We start from the raw sequence: 23047 nt of genomic DNA, 5'->3' as shown, positions 1-23047 counted from the left end.
ATGTATCTATAAATGCATTGATGTATCTATAAATGCATTGACACATCTCAGCCTCAATGTTGAGAATTTTGACATGGTCAGAGGACCCTTCGCTGAATCATCAATGGGTTCTGAGAGTCTAGGTGGTGGTCATGCTCAATCCAGCTATCCTAACTCTTTAGAGAATCTTGATGATCTAGATGTCGAGTTTCAAGAGAACAGTGATGATATTTTTGATAGCATGTGATTCTACCAAACTATTTTTGTATTTGAATTTCGTTTTAATAATAAAACTATATCTAACTATAGTATTTTGGAATATGTCACAATTATCAATTATGTGTTCATATTGCTTTCATTATAATGAAAAACTTATTTAATGACTGAAAATCTATATATATATATATATATATATATATATATATATATATATATATATATATATATATATATATATATATATATATGTGTGTGTTTTAAGAATGTTGTATTTGTCGTTCCCAAATAAGAGGTCTCAAAAATTGGCCGTACCTGTACCCGTATCCGATACCGTACCCGTGTCCATGCAACTCTGGACAAAATGTCACAGTAGCTACAGACCCGTCCGCCGCTCAATGAAGAAAGCTCATATTGGAACCGGTCGAGATCATCGAAGTACGTGAGAAGACCCTATGGAACTGCACGTTGAAGGAATATTTTGGTACGTTGGAAACACTTGCCGTTGGACGATGCGACATGGGAGGGCGAGCACATTCTATAGCATCTGACATTGCATTTCCTTGATAGCAAGCAAAATTTGGGACAAGAGGACTATAATGTTCCCGTTATAAAATAAATTATTAATCAAAACTATTGTTAATGGGCCGATTGATTTAATATATCTTGGACCCATTTTTATTTTGTTTTCGTAGTTTTTGTGTAGCCATCAACTATCTTTGCATACCCTCGGAAAGTTTTTCCCGACGTATATTTAAGCACGGCTTGTAGGTAGTCATAGGTATGCATTTTGGATTATTTCTTTTTACTATGAATTCCTGTTGGGATTCTCTGTTCTTCGCCATTTTGGAAGTGAAAGACCTTCCCCACTTGGCTTGTCCAGTTTCAGTGAGATTCAACCCTCACCCTATTCCATTGCATGTAATACTTCACTCGGATTTGACAAATCGGAGCACCATCTTTTAGAAAATATTAATTGAAGATTATTTGTGTTCAAATCTATATTCTTGTTTAGCATTGTCTGATGTATTCAGGATTAATAGTTTAAGGTGCAAATTTGAAACCATTTTCCTTTCGTACCCCATCCACTACTCACAATACTCAGTGCAAATACTGTACGGCCTTCATAGAATCTTCCTCACGGCGAGTCTACCCTACATTCCGTACAGCCTCCCATCCGTACTGCCTCTCCTAGCAAATCGTACGGCCAGCCTCTTAGTACCGTACAACCATAACACCTTCAACCTGTATCTAATGTTCCCTATCTGCCTGCCTTAGAATAACTTGAATTCCTTTTCTTCGTTATGATTTTCAATCACAATTTCACCCTAATTTCATGAAATGGAAATATAGGTCCACTGATATATCAATAACCCATATCAAGGCTCCTTATTATCACAGATTAATTCAATGGAATGCTTCCTTAAAGGGAGTTGATTCTCGAGGATAAATTTTAACTCACTAGTTATTACAGTCTCCAAAGTATTAGATACAATAGATATCATATGCAATATGATTTCCATTATAGTTATACACTTGCGTTGGATGTTACTAAGGAAAGTCTTGGTAATATCGATTATTTTCCCTCTTTGATTTGTTGCTTAACCTTGAAGTAGATTCTTTCGCTATCCAATTCCATTTGTAGTGAAATCTCTTATGATCTATCGTGTACACTCTCTGTGTAGTGTAAATTTGATTTATATCTCTTTTGCTTGGCCTTTGTTCAATATAGAGAGGTGTTATCATTCCTATCCCTGATAAGCCAAGTTAATATGAATTTATCAACACTCATCCTAGCTTGGAAAGCCTTTATACAACCTCCTTTCCCGACTCCCAACAAGCAATGGAATAGTCTTAGCAACTGTCGTATAGTCTTATCAATATGAATTTCAATATTACTTAATACACCTAGTGGCCCAAAAAGGATGCATAGGCATTTTCGAACAATCTCAGTATTTTATTTGTATTAATCCCCTATGAAACCAACCTAAAGACTAATACAGTACTTCCTATTCCCGTGAATCTCCATTCTATCATTCTTTATTTGTTGTCGATGACTGATTTATATGGTATTCCCAAGTTTTGGAACTTAGACTTTCTCCTAAACATTAACAGTGTATCCTATGTTCATTTGGATTCCTAGCCTATCAGTGGCTTCCCACATTCATTCCTCCTCATATCTTCTCGCCGTAGATTTCAAATGGCGAGTACCAGTTGTATCACAATACTTTTGTGATGAGTTGTTTGGTCAATGTATTTGGGCAATCTCCATTCCTAATGTTCATGTTTTACCTTCTCTATGCGATGACAGTGATCTTCCTTCAAACAACGTATGGACCATGGTGGATATCTACTTGTCTCCCTTGATTATGTATTTGGTATGAGCAGAGAATGTTTCTATGTTTCTCTGGTACTCTTCAACATAATTCTGCATATTTCCTTCCTCCGCCTTCTATTTGCCCTATTCCTTCCCTAATCCCCCTAAAACTAAAAGACTAAAGTAAATAATAATAGTAATGTCACATTAATATAAAGTCAAAGATTTCAAAACTCGCATAATCACATTATTGTATCTCATTGGTCTTAATTTTTGCATTAAAAACATTAAAATGACAGCTAAAATATATAAAATTATTTAATATTATATTTTACATTTATATTTTATTAGGAGACTTCAAGGGGACTTCACTTTTTGGATTAGGAGACTGGGAGACTTTAGGAGACTTTGTCATGAAGTCTCCAACCTTTTTTGAGGTCTCCGGAGATGCGAAAAGTCTCCGAGATGCGACTTTTAGGGGGGAGATGGGTCTCTCCGTAACCATGCTTATATACTTCGCTTTTCAGACATTGCAGGTAGTGTATATGTAAATATTTATAAACGTATTGATGTCTGGCAAACATTTAGATATCACATGATGCAACATTAGTGTAACAGTCCTGCACACAAGTGATTGCAATATTCGAAATTGACATTTTTGTTACAATATTTAGATTCTTAAACATCGTTATAGTACATGGATAAATAATCTATCCATTAGTCTAATGTCAAGATAACTTTTATCCGATAGTCGTATCTAATACTAAAAAGTAATTACATGTAACATTAAAAAATTTATAATCATTGAAAGAGAGACAAAATAATATTAGTGTACAGTAAAAGGATTGCAAAATCTCTGATAAGAATGCTTAACTGAAAATAAATAATTCCTAAAAATGTATTCTACCATATAGGAAACTCTTTTTACAGACCATTTAAAAACTTATCATGCAAAGCACTCTGGATAATGTATGTTACCATTGGACCAAGAAACAAAGCAGCATCTGCTAGACGTGTGGTGATGACAATGTGTGGTTTAGATTCCTCCAATACATGAACAATGGGAGCTGCTCCTAGGTATGTGCTAACACCCTTGTATGCATCAAATTACAGACATTATCAATGTTGAATGCAGACATGAACTAAAAAAAAAATTGTGAATAAAGTTACCAAATATACTGAATTCTATCTCAAAACTCTACTTCACAAAAACATGACTAAACCAAAATTAGATAACTATAAAAAAGTATCAAAATTTCTAGTTAGGTATATTTAACCATTTGCATATGCTCAAGCACAAAGAAAAATCATTATCTATAGGGGGAAGAACCTTTTCTCTAAGTTAAAATTGGCTTAACAGAATACTTCTAAGTTACAGTAAATGTGATTGGAGAACCCCACTGCAGTTTAAAACACATGAATGTCTTTCACAACAAAAATTGCAAATTTAAGAGCCTTCCTTGGTCTTTGTTACAGATGCAACAACTGCCAAATAAATTGTGTGTTGCCCATAATTTGTGAGTGCTGTTGCCACTTGCCAGTTTCCATGTGAATCTAAGATTGGCTCCTGTCACGAACAGCATTCTAGGTAGTTTGCATGATTTTTATTTATTTAACCTTTTAACTAAGCCCAAAGAGATGTTAAACTTAAGAGCACCATTGTCTGCCTGGTTGTCAAGATAAGAATCAAACAGATACGATAGTAGATTATGTGGTGCTTTGCAAACCTATTGTTCACCATTGAAATGACAATGGACTAAGTGAAGCTCTCATTACAAATTCAAATGGCACTGGGGTCAGCCAAGCTACAGTTCACAATTTAAATCAATGTGCTCAGAAAACTTAAAATTCATTAACTTAAATTGCACTGAATTTTTTGTCTTTTACAAATTTACAAATTATTTTTTCCGACTGCTGTATGGAACTATTATTATTTAAAACATTTATGTATTTAATATCATATTTTTATTTTTTTTTCAATATCTTTTGAACTTTCCTTCCAAATCTTTCTAGATGCAAACCTCCATTTTTTTGTATTAAATTTTCAATATTAAACTCATGCATGAAAATATTTTTTAAGTCTCAATTTCCTAAATAATCCTCTTTCAACTATGTTTCTTATGTTGTCCCTCCTGTGTAGGCATGAGAGTACATACGGCTGCCCACTCAATGTCATCGTGTGTGGTTAACCTCTCCAACCGTCTGAAGGAAATAATTCTGATGTCTCCATTCCTAATGGCTCTCAAAATGTGTTGCTTCCCATCCACTTCAAACTTAATCTCCATGTCCTTCAATCTAAAGGTGACCTCTTCCAATGAGCACAACCACTCCATCCCAAAAACAATATCCAGATCACCCATGTTGACAACATGGTAGTCCACCTTGAACTCATAGTTGTTCAGACGTAAGGGCAAATTTCTAACCATCCTGTTACACTTAAGAGTGTAACCATCAGCAACCTGTACTCGTAGTCCCTCAAACTCCTCAGTCATGATTCCACGACATTCAACAAAACGTGCATCAGGGAAATTGTGCATAGCACCTGTATCAACCAAAGCAATAACTATCTGAACTACTAGAATGCCACGCAGTCTAAAAGATCCTTCCTGTTGAATGCTATACAAGCGTGCCTCTTGAAAGTGCAACTCGGGCTCCTCCTTAGTCTCTGGAGCTTTTTCTTTTGCCTCAGGCTCTACATCACTATGATCAACCTCATGTCCAGAATTATCAGAATTTGAACCTTCGTAGTAAGCCCACATAACCCTGTTGGCCTTCCCCTTAGGCCTCATAGGACAATCATGATCTCTGTCGTAGGGACCCTTGCAGTAAAAATAGAGCTTTGTCCTGCGCAAGTCATTCAGTGTCTCCATATCCAAAGGTGCAGTAGACTTACCCTGGGTGTCACCTTTTTTGCCCTTGTTTTTATCAAACTTCTTATTGTCCTTGAATGAACAAGTGCTCCTGGAGGTGAACCTGCTGGAGGGTGTTATGAGCTCCATGCTCCATGCCTTCCTCATAGCCTCCTACAATGAAGAGGGATCGAATGCCTTGATCCACCCCTTTAGAGGTTCAGAGAACCCCTCTGTGAACAGTATAACCAACCTCCTCTCGGACACATCCTGCACCATCACTGGTAATCTCTGAAACTCACTAATGTAGACCTCCAAACTATCTGTCTGTCTCAGTTGTGCAAGATCACAGAAGAAGATCTCCAGGTCTTTATTATCAAAGCGCTCTACCAATCTATCCACAAAATCCTGATAGGATGTTACCTAATTATGATGCAATGTGACCATACCATGTGACCACCAATCATGTGCTGCGCCCTCTAAATGCAAAGTGGCATACTTGATAGCATCCGTCTCTGACATAGGCCTCAATGCTAGGAATGTATCTAACTTATGGATCCACGCTTGTGCTGTCATCTGTCCACTATCGTCGAAAGATGGTAAGGTGAGCTTGCTAGTAGCTCACTGTAACTTACTGTCCTAACCTCCTCTAGGCCTCCAGTTCTGCCTACTACTCCTCATGTGCTCTCTTCTCTGACTCAGGTAGCGATCAAAATTCAGCAACTCGCGAACATGTGGAGGTAGTGCCTGCCATTCTGCAATTGCAGCTCGAAGATCATCCTGAAAGTCCTTCAGCATATTGTCCTCTACTGCCTCCTAGGTCGCCTCTCTAAGGGATGTAGGACGTGTAGGCCTGTTTACAGTCCATGAACTGTGCCTAGGAGCACCCTGTGAACCTGCTACACTCATGTTATCCTGCTCCGGTGCCCCCCTACCCTATTCCGAATTCCTTGGCTGAGCAACTCTTTCCATCATAGTAGTCAATACACATATAGACTGAACTCTCCTGTTGTCTAATAGCCATAGCTCGGAAGAAGTTTCTAGCCTCATCCTCATCAGTCCTAGGGACTCTAGGTGGACTCTGTGACTGTCTTTCACCCATAGTAAGTATATCTCTAAATTCCTGCTCACCTTTAGGTGCTACTCTCCTGCGTGTATAATACTTATGATATCCAAAAGCTGAAGAATGCATAAAGATTCTTTGCCCAACAGGATGGCAAGAACACCGCTCTGATACCACTGTAATGGCCCTTGCTAATAGGCCACTAATAACCACTAATACTAAACTGTGAAATTTCGTCAAACACTTGACATGCAAACTAAATACACTGCTGAAAGTAAAATGCTGAATAAAGGAAATTGTTGTGCAACAAATCTACTCAAATAGCTGATGTAAAATAGTGCCAATATATTTATTCAATGATAACCAAATGCTTTTACATATGATATGCAATTTTCAACTCAAAGCATTACAACATGGCACATTACAAACAAACGCTCACCGGCTGAATGCGACTAAGAATTTCTTGCAACTACAAACTAAAATAAAAGAACCTGGATTGAGCAAATGCTGGAAACTGAATGCTAAAGACGAAATGATAAAAATGCAACTCCAACCTGCCCTCTAACTTGCTGACTGTACGGCCTATAGGTACAGCCGTACATGTACAGACTGGTATGGCACCTAGCAAAATAAATGCTGAGCTGAAAGGTGCCGAAAATGCTATGGAAATAATCACCAGGCTCCAAGGAAAATTCTCCCAGAAAATAAAAACTAAACTCCCAGCCAACAATGAGATATGAGCAAAAATGTGTGTTCAGGTTGAAAATCTAACCTTGCTGGAAATGTCCAAATAAGCCCAACTTGAAGTAGCTGAATACCACTTCCAAAGTGCAACTCTTCAAAGGATATTTCACGTCCTCAGTTATAAAAATCCTTAGGAGACTCCGTTCCTAATGATCAAATGACAATCTGCAGACCAAGATGGCGCCACAATTGCTCAAAGAGAAAAGTAGTGTAAACTCTCAAGTCATAGGATGTCCAAATGAGAGGCCAAGCACTCTATTTATTCACTTTTCTAAGAAGCCACTAAGAACTTCTAGAAGTATCCATAAAATATTCTTATGAAATTCCTTTATAATGCACTTTTATATAAAAAGTAACTTTATAAAATAAAAAGTGCAACTCGACTCAAAATTATAATATTTTGGCCCTGCATAACACAAAAAAAATATATGATAAACCCCATCTCTCCACGAGCAAAATAGACCATCCAATCCCCAAATAATCATCAAAATGACTCTCTCACCAAAATCATCTACCTACGAGAGTCCATGATAGGCAAATTCACCGAAAATGACATGTCACTAAAAAGGGGACATGACATATTCTGAGACTAAGCAGATGATTGAGATGGGCCTTTATCCTTGTTAAAGGATTGTGATAAAAATGCTTGTTCAGAGGAGGATGAAGGAGCACAGTTGCCAAACTGTTGTTTCCAACGGTCCTCCTACAAAAGTTTGGTGCACAAATCTAGAAATTTGAGGTCAACATTAATTGCAGTAATGTTGAGCGTCTCAATAAAGTGCTCATAGGATGAAAATAGACTTTTAAGAGTAATGATCGCCATATCCTCTTCCTCTATTGTACGGCCAGTGGCCTCAAGCTGATCTCTTATGTCCTTAATCTTTAGAAGATGTTCCTATAAGAACATGTGCTCATCCATAATATTAAAGAATAGATGATTCTTCAGAAAGAAAGCTCTGCTTTTATTTGATGCCTCATGGAGATCCTTCAGTGTTTTCCAGATCTTTGCAACTATCTTGCCAGATGGCACTTGAGGCAGCTAATCATCAGTAACTAAAATCTTAATAAGCATAAGCGCTTCATGATTATGCTCATCAAACTTCTATTGAGTAGCATCGATTGTGGTAGGACGAGTCTCAGTACCTAAAGGTGACAGTGCTCGAAGATCGTCATCTACTTCCAAGGGTGGTAGTTTTTTCTATTGAATCGTTGACTATTTTCCAAGAGAAGATTGGTGAGAGATGCCATGACATGTTTTTTGATGCAAAAAAATCTGAATATCAAAAATGGCAAGAACTTTGAGGAAGATTGATGAAAGACCCAAGAAAAGTAAAAGAACGCCCAAAAGAGATCTCAAAAAACCCAGAAAAAAACTTAAATTAGAATCTGATTCTGCTAGCTCGAAAATTGAGGCACGAAAATGATGTACCCAAAAAAACTAGAGAACAACCCACCAAGAATCTGCAAAAAAAATTACATGGCATAGAAAAAGAGAGTTTTGAAAGAAACCTTAGCCATTTTTGAAAACCCAAAAAATGGTAGATTTGACTGGAAAAAATGGTGGAAAAAGGTTTGGTTGAAAATACAAAGATAGGGCCACGATTTTGCAAAAAATAACTCCTTCCCAAAAGATAGGAAACATAGATGGTTTCAAAATAATTCTGCAAGCAAGTTTCTAACAAGTCCAAAAGAAATACTTTAGAAACCCTACTCGAGTTTGAAGAAAAAATGAATTCCTACAAAAAATTGAACACACGCAGGAAAAGATTTCGAAAATCTATGAGTCTAAAACTTTCATTTAGAAATTATAGATATTCAAAACCCATTTCGAAAAATAAATAGAAAATTTCAATAATGAAATTATTTTTTGAAAAAAATAGCTCTGATACCATATTATGGTAAAATAATGAATGTGTTATTAAACACAGATCATAAATGATCTATATATACAAGTATACACAAGAATGTTTCTATAATGAACAAAGAGAGAAATAGAAACATTCTAAAGAGAGAAAGAGAAAGCTTCCATACTGAACAGAGAGAATATGGAAACATAGAAGAGTGACCATTAGAAATAGAAGTAAATCTACGGAAGAGAAAAAAAATTAGAGAGATTTTTCTCTACTATTGGAAGTGTAAGGAGTTGGATGAAACACCAGCTTACCTAGCATCCCTTTCATCACAATTCCAAGATTTGAATAAGTTTAGCAGTGAATTTGGAAAGGATGGGATTTTAGATTGGATATAGAGCATATCAAAATATTGCAATTGTGGATATGAGTCTGTAGGGGTGAACTCATACATTCAAGGTGTTTATTCCTGCCTCTACAGGGCTTGGCAAGGGTTGACACCAAACTTGGTGGAAAATGTCAGTTGTTTTAGAACTGGTCAAGAGTAGAGTTTGTTGTTGTGTTTCCTCCTTCGGACCGCTGCAAATGTAGTAGCACTGTCATAATGTTTGGTATGTATTTTCGCACCGTCCTCTTGTATTTGTATGAGGAATAAACTAAGAGAAGAGACATGTCCCTTCATGAGACATGTCTATTCATCAATATAATTAATATAATGGCAATTAATTTTATATATATATATATATCTTTGCCTACTAAAGCTACCAAAGCATCAACACTCCCTCTTAGCAAGGGAGGACAAACATAGGATACGTATTACACCATTGGTAATAGTAGGTATGGCAATTTCTAAAGATATCTTTGATAAAAAGATATCCACCATTTTGATATCAAGAGTATTGGCCTTCAGAATATCAACATATGATATTTACCAAAACTCTGAGTAATGGTCTCCAGAATATCAATATATGATATTCACTAAATACAACAAGTAATGGCCTTCAAAATGTTAAGATGCAAGATATTCATCAAGTATTGTGAGTAATGGTCTCCTGAACATCAAGTTGCATGATATTCACCAAGTACTCCATGTAATGGTCTCCAGAACATCAATTTGCATTACATTCACCATGTACTCAAAAATGTTTATAAGGTATGTGTACACGCATTCTCATAATGTGTATCCACCATGCAAAATATAATCTATCATGATCTGCATAAACATTGTAAGATATCCATCATAATAGAAAATTAGGTTATTGTAAGGTCGTTAGCTTTCAATAACTTCTGCAAATACAAGTCACATCATTTGGAAGTCGTCACTTCCTCATGATGTACACAGGAGGCAGGCCTATTAAAATCATAGTCACAAGGTATATTCATGAATCATAGTCCTCTTGACTACCTCAATTTATTGGGCACTAGAGAATCCATCTCAACATGGTTTACTCCTTCAAAATCAATATAACAGAGATCACTGAAGGTTGACAGAATCATATCCTCTATCTGCTCCTTTAGACTTATTTGTCAAATCCCCTCTGAACATCAATCTTTTGAGTTTCTTATTCAAACTTTGTCTTTAACAAAGTGTCAGACTCCCTCTGAATCTGATATCAATCTCCCTCTTCCTACAAGAACATCCCCAGAGACAAAAAAAAGGATCAAGACAAATAACTCTTTATAGCATGTATAGAAATACAAAAGAGAGATTAACAACAAAAATAAATTATGGTAATTTTAGGATATAATAATCAGAATATACTTATCCATAATTCCACTTAATATTTTTACTCTACTTCACTTTAATATATTCTTCCTAATATATTTACTCCTCTTCAACTTTTAAATCCCTTTGGGCCCACCGAGTTTCATGCCTGCTCATTTTGACTGTGTTGTTTCTTATCCCTTTATATTAATGGTGAATTGAGATGGTTATGCATGTATAGGTTCCACGTGCTTTATAAGAAATTGTTCCTTGTCCTGTTTTCCTATCTTTGATGCTGATTTACTAATATTTTAGTCTCATCCATTTTATTCAAAGAGAGGGATTTAATATTTATGCATTGTCATATTGTTTGAATACTGATATTATTTGGCTTATGTTATGCGCTTATATCTTCTATGGTTTCCATTTATTCTGGTGGTTTCTTTTGTCCATTTAATATCCGCTTTGGTGGGTCCATCATTCCCCATATACGTCTACCCATGTGTATGGTATCGGTTTTTACTGTAATCATATTTCACATTATTAAGTACAATATGGTATTCCCTTTTTATCACACATCACTCTTATTTAATCCTAATAATATATCCCTCTTCTTATATATAATTGCCTTTGTTGCATATTTTGTTCGATCCCTGCTAGTCTAATACAGTCAAGTCTCATAAAATATTAATAATTCTTCAAAGACTTTTTTCACCCATGTCTCTTTCTGAGTTCGAACTTCATCATGATAGCTGAGTATGAATATATTTGCTTCTGATTCTGAGATGCATCATTCTTCAATACTTAGGTATTAACTCCTTTTCCAACACTTGCCCACCATCAAGTTGACTTTGAAAATCTTATTTCTTGGCACTATATAAGATATGCTCTTCTTTGTTTGAATCAAATGCAATGTATTTCGATCATGTGAATATCTTTATACTCCAAAGTGCCACATAATTCTCTTCTTTCCCTCCTATTTAGTTTGACAATTCGTCGTCATCAAGTTGTACAACCCTACCATGTGATTGGTCGCTTTGGAAATTGATATGCACAGGTTATTTAAAATGGGATATGACTGCCAAGTGCCTTGGCCACAGTTGGCACCTTTGTTAGACCTCTTTCTTATTCGCTTTCATATCTCTGTCCTCATAGTTTTCTGTGAAATATCAAGAGAGCAATACGATCATGGTTTTTAATTTTCTTGTCTAAAGTAATGACAAGTAGCACTGACCGAATCAAGTTTCAGAGAATTGACCACTCTTAAGGATTCTTCTATTGCACAGGCAATAGACATCGTTTATTTTGAGACACCTCTGTCGTGTTTTTCAGACATAGCCTTTTTATTTCATTCTTTCACTGCTTAAGTCGTGTTAGATCACCGCCATCGTTTCAACATTCCCTTGTCCATATCTGACAAAGGCAACCTGATATGAAAAATAATGACCCTCTACTTGTTTCAAAAATATTTCTGCCCTCGTATTCTCCATTCGCAGTTCTGAAATCTCTGTATTGTTGATGCAATGTTTTGTCACAAATCATGATGTATTTAATCAATTCCTCCACAAACAAATCTGTGCATTCCATATTATCAAATAACATTTGCAGGTTGGCTCTAATACCATGTTATTGTTTTTTCTCCTTAGGACCGTTGTAGATGTAATAGCACTGCCAAAATGTCTGGTATGTACTTTCGAAATGGCAGCGTCCTCTTGTATTTGTATGAGCAATAAACCAAGAGAAGAGACATGTCCCTTCATGAGACAAGTCTATTCATCAATATAATTAATGGCAAACTTAATTATAGTTTTATATATATATATATATATATATATATATATATATATATATATATATTTCTCTTTGATCTCATTGGTTTATCCTACTAAAGCTACCAAAACATCAGCAGAATTTATTTACCAGTAGCAGATCCGTGGTTTTAAAGGCAGTTTCAAACATTTCCTGATCTATTAGAACTAGCCGTACCACCTCCAGGCTGTAACTACATCCAGGGTAAAGTCAGGGTTTGGAATATATTGTTTCAGGGCAGATTAAAATTAAAGAGTGGATCAGATTAGTCAGAATAATTCAGCAGCTACAAATCAGAAATGGAGAAAATTGTTTGCAGTCATATTCCTTGCTGGTCAAGCCTGCTACAGCCTGTACAGTCCTGATACAGTTATGATATTAAATTATTAATTTATTTGATGAAATAAAATCAGAATTTAGTTTCCTTTTTTCCAAGCATTTCATTTATAACATCAAAAATTACAAAAAGAAAATAGAAAGATTTAAACAGAAAGAAAACCATATAATGCAAAAACCCAAAAAAAAAAAGACTTCTTACTGAATTGCTGGCCAAAGACAAGATAGCAAACAAACATCAGATAATTGCCTTAGAATTTTGGTTGGGGATCTTTCAGTTCTGCATGCAATAAATTGAACATGACGTAATGACTAGAACCCACGGAAAAGAAAACTTCAGTACTTTTAACTTTCCATGAAATTTATTAAAATAGAGATACACTTCAAAGTTCATAATCCTTTAGAATTCAAAATCAATATTCTTGAGTATTCTCAAGTCTTAATAACTGAACCTGCGATGCATGTCAATCAAATATCGCTCTTAAGCAATTTCTTTCTCTACTTCCACATTATTGGTTATTCCTTTTGAGCACTTAAGAAATACCTTAATGCTTCCTTCTATCCTAGAATCTTGATGGACCTCAAAAGTATATTTTGCTTTGGTTCTATATGTGTATCATTTTTCTGGATATGTTTCAAGTACGCCAAAGAGGGAAGCTATCAATGAGAAGCCTAAAAGAGATTTTCTTTTACTGTATGTTGTAAATTTCAGATGTTGCTATTAATGTTTGGGCTATTGTAAAACATTTGGCATTTAGTAAAATCCATTTTAAGTTTGTAAATCATTCTACTGAAATTCTTTAAGCATATCAAGTATAAACAAAAACTTGTAAAAGCATGTTGCTCCTCAATACATACCCCAGGTGCACATCTAGGTTCTGAAATAAGGATATCTGACCCTGAAATGAATGGTTCAGAAATTTAAAACTGTAAGCAACATTTCAAAGACTAACCAAAACGCCCAAGTAAGAAAGAGAAAACTGACATGAAAAAATTAACTATTTCAAATTCCAGATGAGAATGATAGCATCTTAACTTTTAAATATACATAAGAATAGGATCTTAAAGTAAAGTATTTATTACCAGGAAGTTGGGAAATTGTAACTAGCATATTAAAAAATGTGGTCTCTTTATTTTGCAAAACAGTCCAGATTACCAGTTTGAATCATAAAGGTTTCATATACAACTGCAACAGTGATAGAAAGAGAAAGCCTTTTTGCTACTCTTAAGACTTCTTCTTGGGCTCCAATAGCATCCACTTTTATCAAAAAAACAATTTCTAAACATCAGATTCATAAGCATCATCAACAACCTAGAAAACTCTTTGCAGGCCTGTAAATAGACTATCACAAATTTCACTAAAGCAGCAAAGCTAGCTAATTCAAATTATATTTCTTTGAAATAAATTCAATGGGAATTCTTACTTGCACCCATATTTGTAATTATGCAAACACCCCTTTCAACTGCTGATGGAAGCAACACTGACATCCATTCCGTGACTGGCCCAAAAAAAAGAAAAAACTGTAGGTAAGAATATTCCATATAACCAGTAAAGAAAATTTTCAAATTCAGAAAAGAACACACATAATCAAAACATGCAATTAAAAGACTTGGATTTAAATCTCTGAAGATTTGTTACTGTGACTGATGATCCACTTTAAACGGTACAGTTTTATTTTTGTCACCAAACACATTATTGGAAAAACCTGAGATGTGGCATGAAAGTGTAGATTGCAGATGTTTATCTCAAAGATATATGAATAATATCAAGGTACATCTTAAGAGGTTCAAGATGCCACAGCAAAACCTCTCACAGAAGGAAAAATAAATCAGGGACAAGAACAACATGCTAATGTGATTTTCAATTAAATAGATAATTGGTAGGAAACTGGAAATGTAATTCTGTATGCTAAAAGCCTAAAACTTTTAAATTTAATAGATAGAAAAAGTATTGAGATATATGTTCAAAGGATTTTAAATGCCATAACTACAGTTTTCTGTTAAGGGAGATGGTCGACCGGTAGCAACAAGTACAAGTAGCAAATGTAATCTTAACTGTCATCGGTAATTGATTAGAAACTAGAAAAGCACTTCCATATTTATGGTAAAAGTTACGTCCTTCCAGAATGTGAATTAGACTCATCAAGTGTGTCCCATGATCAGCAGTTTTGCTAACTTAAAGGACTAGTTAAATGAACACCCTCCCCAATCTCCACACACGTGGCCACTTCAAGGAGGATGGCCACTCTTGAGCATACTCAATATCATTTTGATTCCAAGAACATGGTTTTCTGTACTGACTCTCATGTTTGTGCTATGTTGTTTGTATTTTGAGACATGATCCGTACAGCTATGCCTGTTTATTTGATTCAAGATTCTTTGTATCACCATTCTTTTGTATTGGCATTATAGTTGGATACAGTTTAGATATGTTATTATCTTTACATTACGATGGATATGTTATTATCTTTCCATTGATTATGCACATGTATGCTTGAACTATTGTTGCCTGCTATGAACCTCATGTCATATGGGTTGCAAAAATACTTTTGTTGCCACTAGGGATGCCTCTGTTTTGAAACCAGCTTTTAAAGTTTGAATTGTCGTACGGTTGCTAAGGATGCCTTTCAACTTCTATCAAGGGTAGGCATTCCCTTACTCAGAGTGGGATTAATAAATTTGACAAGAGAAAGAATTGAACAATAACCTTCGCATAGTCTTCATTGTTTTTTGCTTTCCATTTCCTATCTCTCCTAATTCCCTCTTTCTTTTCCTTTGAATTTCTCTAAATTTCTTTTCCATTTTCAAACTCACTGAGCCATGTTTCATGAGTAATCGTTCACAAGAACCCATCTCTCATGAGAATGAATGAAACACTTAGCAATTATTGCATCTAGGTGATGCTCACAGGGGTGAATTATCCCAATACTACAACAGCTTGAGCACATTTAAACATTGAGTTTCCTCTAACGTTAAGCCCAATTAGAACTTAACCATGGAGTTTCCTCCTAACACTTGTTGAAGGTTTCGCAAGTGGAGTAAAGCAGGAATCTTGAAGGAAACTCCATGGTCAAGCGCACCTAAGTTGGAGTAGTAATAGGATACGTGAACTCTTGCGAGGGCTCGATGCTTTAACTCTGTGAGCACCACCTACATGCAATGAGTGTGAAGTGTTCCATTCATTCTCATGAGAGAATGATTCTTTTGAACTAGTACTTATGAAACATGGGTCATTGAGTTTAACCTGAAAACTACACTTTGAATCTTGATAGCAATATTACTAGCTTGTATTTGTTCGAAATATATCTAAAAATCTTGGTTGGAAGATAAAACCGCTAACAATCTAGTGCTTGTATCCAAGGAAAAAAAGGTAAGTAATCTTCTTATTTAATGTAAACTTCCCTAAGAAGCTATTGTATAGCAATGACGAATTTGTGTCTTTTCTAAGGTTCAGTATCTAAGGTCGACTTAGCTTACATTTATGTTAGTTCAGGTGTCTCAAGGACCTTGCCATCCTAAGTTAGTGAGAGATTTATTCTAAACCACTATTTAATTTTGTGTTCTCTTGCAGAAGAAATTAAATTGCTAACACATTTCTTTTGTAAATTATATAGAATAGATTTTTTTGATTCTCAATTGCTCTTCCTTGTTCTTATGCTTTCATGATTCCAGGAAGCTATTAGTTAATTGTTCATTCAACCCACCTCTAGTTTGCATTAGAAAACAAGGTTAAAATTGTTGAAGATGGTAGCTATGATAGAGATCTTTATCTCTAGAAATATGAACTTTATTACTGTTATTATTACATTCAGCTGAAAAGGACACTTAAGTTTCACTTGTAATATTAAATGTAAATGAAATGTGTCATTCACATGCATTGAGGCATGAATATTCGAAGAGTTATAATTAATTATAGGAGTTATGGGAATCTCAAGAGACTTTCGGTTATAATGTGAAGAGTCTCTCCTATTATTATATATTCGTAGCTACCAGAGTAACGAGAATCGCCATAAAATCGCCTGAATCGGCGATTCGGCGATTAGATTCAGCAATGGCGATTTTTTTGGAGTCGGAAATCGCCATTGCCGATTTCTTCAAGTGAATCGCCTGAATCGGCGATTCAGGCGATTCAGGCAAAAAATCGCATGAATCGCCTGGAAAACTCGGCAGGAATCGCCCGCGGCCAATAAAGTATAGAGTTGTAAAATTTAAAAAAATTGCTTGGTTTTTTTACTTTGTTTTTGACCATTTCTCTTTGTTATAACCCTAAAGGTCCTTCTATTTATTTAACATGAGTAGAAGAGAGGAAAAGTGAGAGAGAAGAAGAGAAAAGAAAAGCCATAGGTTTCTAACCGGCAAGAAGAAAGAGCACAAAAGAGATCAGCAATCCATTTGGGGAGGCCATCAATTGCATTGGGAGCATTAGGGAGTCAATCTCAACACTCCTCAACTCATTTGCAAGAGGTAAGTGCTCTTTTTTTTTTTGCATGTTAGTGTATTATGCATTTTTTGTTAAATTTTTATAGTTTTCAAGATTTTTAGTTTAGATCTTGAATGTTCTTTATTTTTACTAAGTTGCAAACTAGGGTTTGTTGTTTTGTAGCTTTTATTAGCTTCAAACTTTGATATTTTACATATAAATTTTTATTGCAGCAGCCTTTGCTTTCATTTTTTGCAAATTCGCAATGGGTAGAAAAGATGAATGTTGGAAATATAACGAAGAGTTTCCTGGAAGAACCAAATATCAAACAAAATGTATTTTTTGTAAAGAAAAAATAACTTCTGGGGGTATTTATAGATTGAAATACCACATTGCTTCTATACCTGGACACGATGTTACAATTTGCACTCACCAAACTCCTGAGGCAAAACGCACTTGCTTAATGGCATTAGAAAAAATTGAAAAAGACAAAGCCAATAGGAAAATGCAACTTGAAGGGTTAAGGGGTATTGGCTCCCATGTTCCCGCATCCGCATCTGCAGCCGCATCCACATCTGCATCTGCAACAGCTTCTGCATCTGTAGGTTGTGTTGAAGAGGGTTCTTCTAGGCCTCCTTTTTATCCTAGTTCTTCTGCTCGTGCTGGTGCTAGTCGGTCACATACTGAGACAGAGTCCCACACCAACCTATTGCAGCCTAGAGTGCGGAAAAACAGAATGGATAGTTACTTTGTGCCCCGCACTACTCCTGGTTCCCAACCCACGCTTGAGGGCATGGGTTTGAACAAGGAAATTCATGATGCTGCCAGAAAGGAGATATGCAAATTTTGGTACTTTTGCAACATTCCATTTATTGCAGCCAGGTAATTGATTCTTTTTTCGTTGTTTTCTTTAAAGTTAAAATTAAAAGTAAAAGTAAAACTTTAATTATATTTACTTGTTTTATAATTTGAGTCTTTGACATCTAAATTTTTATTTGTGACAGGGCTCCTTATTGGCAGAACATGATAGACGCGGTTGCTATTTGTGGTCCGGGGTTTAAAGCCCCAACTGAGGCTGAGTTGAGCGGATACCTCTTGGATGAGATGGTAAAGGACATGAGGGTTGAGCTCGAGGAGAACCGAAAGGAGTGGATTGCAAAGGGTTGCACCATCATGACTGATGGTTGGACAGATAGGAGGAATAGAACACTCCTCAATTTTCTTGTATCCTGTGGAGGTAATTGATCATTCTACTTTCCTACATACATAATTGTAAATTTTGATTTGTTGAATGCTAATTTGTTGATGATCCATTTAATTTTAATATTCTAATTCATTGTTTTGTTACTTGTAGGATATACCATGTTCATCAAATCCATTGATGCTTCCGCACATGTAAAAAATGCCACATACTTATGTGAGGCTATTGAGGAAGTCATAGCAGAGGTGGGAGAACAAAATGTGATCCAGGTGGTGACGGATAATGCAACAAGTTATGTTGCTGCAGGTAAACTTTTAACTTTTCAAGTTTTGAAAATAAATTTATTTGAATTTTGAAATTTGAATTTCTAATTGACTTAAAATTGTTGTAGGTAAACTTTTGATGGAGAGGCACCCCACCATATTTTGGTCCCCTTGTGCGGCACATTGCATTGACCTCATGTTGGAGGAAATTGGCAAACTTGAGTTTGTCAAGTCATGTGTGGAAAGGGCAAAAAACATATGCAAATTCATTTATAATCATTCATTTGTCCTTAGCACAATGAGGAAGTACACAGAAGGAAAAGAGTTAGCTCGCCCAGGTATTACGAGGTTTGCCTCAAATTTCATCACCTTGCAGTCCTTGTTGACATCAAGGGATGAATTGAGGAGCATGTTTGTTGGGCGGGAGTGGATTTCCTCTTCCTATGCTACGACCACTGTAGGGATAGATGTGGCGGATTGCATATTTGATGAGGATGGTTTTTGGAAACCCGCTAGAGAAATCCTGCAGGTAAATTTATTGCAATTTAACATTTAGTATTTTACTTTTACTTTAAGTTATATTATTTTATATTTAATTTTTGACTCAAGTTTTTTGTTTTACTTTATATGTAGGTCACTGAGCCCCTTGTAGCTTTGCTACGAACTGCTGATGGGGAGAAGCCCTCTATGGGCTACATTTATGAGGGCATGGATAGGGCCAAGGAGGCCATCAGAGCCCAATATGCAGGAGTGCAGGAGAGGTATGGCCCTATTTGGGACATCATCGATAGGAGATGGCAGAATCAGCTCCATCGACCCATCCATGCAGTAGCTTACTTTCTGAATCCGGCATATCGTTTCCGTCCTGAGTTCAAGGCAGATGCGGAGGTTCTCACTGGCTTATACACAGTGATTCAGAGGTTGAGTAGCGATGAAGATAGCGCTGCTGCGATTGTTGAGCTAGACCAGTTCAACAATAAAGAGGGGCCACTTTTCTCTAGCAGGATGGCCATAAATGCTCAGACAACACTACAGCCAGGTAAAAATTAAATAATATATTCAATGTTCATGAATCTAGATTCTAATCTTAAAGTTGATTATGTAATTTTAGAGTTAACTTGTAATTTGTAAATGAGACTAATTGTTTCTATTTTCAATTTTTCCCTTATTGCAGATAGATGGTGGCAAATGTTTGGGGCCACAACCCCAAAACTTCAAAAAATTGCCATTCGTATTCTGAGTCAGCCAAGCAGCGCTTCTGGATGTGAGCGCAGTTGGTCCATGTTCGAGCACATCCATTCGAAGAGGAGAAACAGGTTGACAGTGCAGAAGTTGAATGATATTGTCTTTGTTCATTACAACCTCCGTCTTAGGATCAGACAGATTTTGGGCACTGACTCCTCTCCGATCATTCTAGAGGAGATTGATCCAGAATCAGAGTGGCTCACAGAGGTTGTGGATCCAGTCTTCACTGAGGAAGACCGTGTGTGGGTTGACCAGGTGGATATAGAGGCTGAGGCAGCTAGAGCACGTTCTTCAGGCATTGGTAGACGCACACGTGCACACACAGGCACAGGCCCTAGCGACGTTCATGAGCCCATCTTACATGCGGGAGATATGGCTCGGCAGTCCTCTAGGACCTACATTAGACGCCTTGCTACTAGGCAGACTGGATACTCAGAGGCTGAGGCTGAGGCTGCAGCCGAGCTTCAGGATGATGTTGAGGATGATGATGATGACTATGAGTCTGAGGCTTGAGCTGGAGCCTTGTTTTTATATTTTGTTTACAGATATTGATACTGAATCATTGATAGACATATGTTTCAAACTTTCATGGATCTTCATCTTAGATTCTTACATACATTTATGATTTGATGTCTTATGGATCACCTTACATACATTCTATGATTTAAATCATTGTGATCATTTGATTTCTATTTACTTCAGCTAGCCTACAATTTACATTTTAGATAACATAGTTACATATGTGATGGATTTTATGTTCCATGTTTATGTATGTTAAGTTTTAACTTCTATTTGATGATGTTATAGTGTGTTTAAGTTATATTCAATAAAGGGTGCATGAAATAAGTTTTAAATTGTTAAAATCTTTAAATTTAAAGGGTTTTTTCAAATTTGCCGATTCATTGCCGATTCACGATTCTATTCGGCCTTGCCGATTCCGATCCGATTCCGATTCTTGTTACTTTGGTAGCTACCAAAGGATATTGTACACTTCAATTCTATTATCAATAAAATGGTAGTTTCTATTATGTGGCTGGGTTTTTCCCTTCATTCTAGAAGGGTTTTCCCAAGATATTTAGGGTGTTCTTTGTTTCAGTTTTTGTCTCTTTTATTGCTAATTATCTTCATGGAATTCTGGGCTCTAGTTTTAACATGGTATTAGAGTTCGATTAGATAACAACAATAACAGTTTTAATAGTAAGGAGAGCAGATATATGTGTTTATTATGGTGGTTGTGAGAGAAATTCTTGCATGTCCATATTGTTTCAAGATCTTTTATGTTTTTCTTCGATTTTGTATGTGTTCTTGGGATAGTAGGTCAAATCTTTCCTTTATCTGCAGATGCTTTCTTATATATTTGTGTAGAACAATTGTTGTTGCATTTTTCGTTTGGATTCCAAATTTTCGCAAGATATCTATTTTTTTACATTACATTGTTTGGCTATCGTGTTTGCATCTATGTTTTGAATTCATTGTTGATCTTCAAAAGTATTTTGCCCAAGCTAAAATCTTGTATAGTATTTTGGACTTCTTCTTTTTTCCTTCCAAGTTCGTCGACTCTTGATGGTGATTTCAAGCTTGTGACGGATCTTCCTACCGTTTTGTTTTTCTCATATTGTCGTCTTCTTTTATTCTTTCATCACGCTTTGCGATTCCTTTGTATGGATGAAAGAAAAGCCCATGCAATTGTGGTTAGCTGCAGGGTCATATGCATGAACGATTGTGATTAGATTTTATATTATGCGAAAGAAGCAACTCGTCATTCTTTCTTTATCTTTTATATTCTTTTGCATCTTTGCATGCATCAATTCATTGTCAAGGAGAGTGTTTTCACTTTCATTTCTCTTTCTTGTATAGTCTATTGTCGTCATTTGTATTTTGATGGATTTTTTAAGATGCCTTTGAAGCTTATGCAAATTTTGTAGTGAGAAAATTCATTGTATCTTACTCTTCTCTTTGCGTTGTGAAATCCTTGTGTGTCATTTCTTTGTCGAGTGAACGGGTGAGTAAGTGGCTCATCAATCACAAAAGTCAACCTGAGCACATGAAGATTCAAGATACTGTGTACATGCAGTCTATATAATATCTCACTAGACAAGCTTGTGTTGAAGGTTGCAGACAAGGCGTGACAGTGGAAGTCAGGAGAGAGTCACAAGTAATGGGAAGACTGGGGTATTGGGAGTCATTTGGTTCTACATACATTCAATGGATACAGTGGAATTCTAGTATGTGAAGACTGTCAATGGACTGGTACTACTTCCATGGTCATCATATTGCCAGACTCCAGTGTTATAGATGTCAATGTAGTTGATATTGTTCATGGCGCCAACAATTCTTATCATGACATCTCACAACATCGTGTCACCTTCGTTTGTGTGTTTCACCAAAGATTTCAGTTTTGTCTTCTTTCTATCGACTCAACATTTATGTTTTACATAAGCACTTTTATGCGGGTGCAAGATTTTTGGAGGATTTATTTGCGTTGGATTGTCATCTATTTGGAAATTTGTGAAGCCTACATTTTTCTGTTAGTGTTATCCTTGCTTTGGTCTTTGCGGGAGACGATCAAATACTTCAGTTACTCCTTTGTATGATTTGCATGGCAATGAAAGATACATGGTAAAATTTGACTCTTTGCATGAATCACTTGAATAGTATCTCCATGCGTGAATCTCCTTAACACTATCTCTGCATTGATTTCTTAGAATTATTTTTGGGTAGAATATTTGTTTAAATCTTTCTCAGTACTAACCGGCTAGAGCCTGTGTAATAGCTGCATACATTACTTCTAGCACTGGTTATTGCTTCACATCAAGAAGATTATACTTCAAACAAATAAGTATTCTGAGTTATATATTTGAGATGAGGGTTTAATCTTATGAAGTTATTAATAACCATTGTTGGTTGCAGAACGCAACTAAAGCAATAAGATAAGGATGTTGAGCTTTAGAGGGAGATTTTAGCTTCAAAGGAAGGCTTCATAATTAAGAGGGAGTGATTAAGAAATCCTCTTCATTCTCATGTATGATTGTGATGCTTGTGGTATTTGT

General features: G+C 35.9%; 2 protein-coding genes across 7 annotated transcripts in view; one reads left to right on the top strand and one right to left on the bottom strand.

Annotated features, from left to right (window-relative positions):
• Positions 1–23047, bottom strand: part of LOC149562034 (propionyl-CoA carboxylase) — a 337515-nt gene that overhangs the window by 274150 nt on the left and 40318 nt on the right. For 4 of the 6 annotated variants that reach the window (XM_089825585.1, XM_089825582.1, XM_089825580.1 and 1 more), the window contains 4 exons: positions 14293–14367; positions 14025–14126; positions 13727–13767; positions 3491–3604 (listed from right to left, as the gene is read on the bottom strand). In XM_089825585.1, coding sequence (XP_089681711.1) covers positions 3491–3604; positions 13727–13767; positions 14025–14126; positions 14293–14367 — 332 coding nt within the window. The remainder of the gene's footprint in view (positions 1–3490; positions 3605–13726; positions 13768–14024; positions 14127–14292; positions 14368–23047) is intronic. The other 2 variants (XM_089825583.1, XM_089825581.1) reach the window with 1 other exon arrangement.
• Positions 17343–20634, top strand: LOC149562035 (uncharacterized). Its single transcript, XM_089825578.1, has 6 exons — positions 17343–18170; positions 18293–18525; positions 18643–18795; positions 18881–19281; positions 19386–19791; positions 19927–20634. The coding sequence occupies exons 1-6, from the start codon at positions 17554–17556 to the stop codon at positions 20508–20510; spliced, it is 2394 nt and encodes a 797-aa protein (XP_089681704.1). The 5' UTR covers positions 17343–17553; the 3' UTR covers positions 20511–20634.

Source organism: Cupressus sempervirens, chromosome 4 (genome assembly GCF_028749045.1).
Source record: "Cupressus sempervirens isolate cs-2001-9-10 chromosome 4, ASM2874904v1, whole genome shotgun sequence".
Classification (NCBI taxonomy): domain Eukaryota; kingdom Viridiplantae; phylum Streptophyta; class Pinopsida; order Cupressales; family Cupressaceae; genus Cupressus; species Cupressus sempervirens.
Note: the sequence above shows the minus strand (reverse complement) of the source record. Positions and strands in the feature narration are given on the sequence as shown.

Excerpts from the sequence above, each read along its gene's own strand:
- LOC149562035 (XM_089825578.1), top strand. The coding sequence starts at position 17,554 with ATGGGTAGAAAAGATGAATGTTGGAAATATAACGAAGAGTTTCCTGGA. Across the intron at positions 18,526-18,642 it reads TTTTCTTGTATCCTGTGGAG|GATATACCATGTTCATCAAA; the intron begins GTAATTGATCAT and ends TGTTACTTGTAG. Across the intron at positions 19,282-19,385 it reads CCGCTAGAGAAATCCTGCAG|GTCACTGAGCCCCTTGTAGC; the intron begins GTAAATTTATTG and ends CTTTATATGTAG.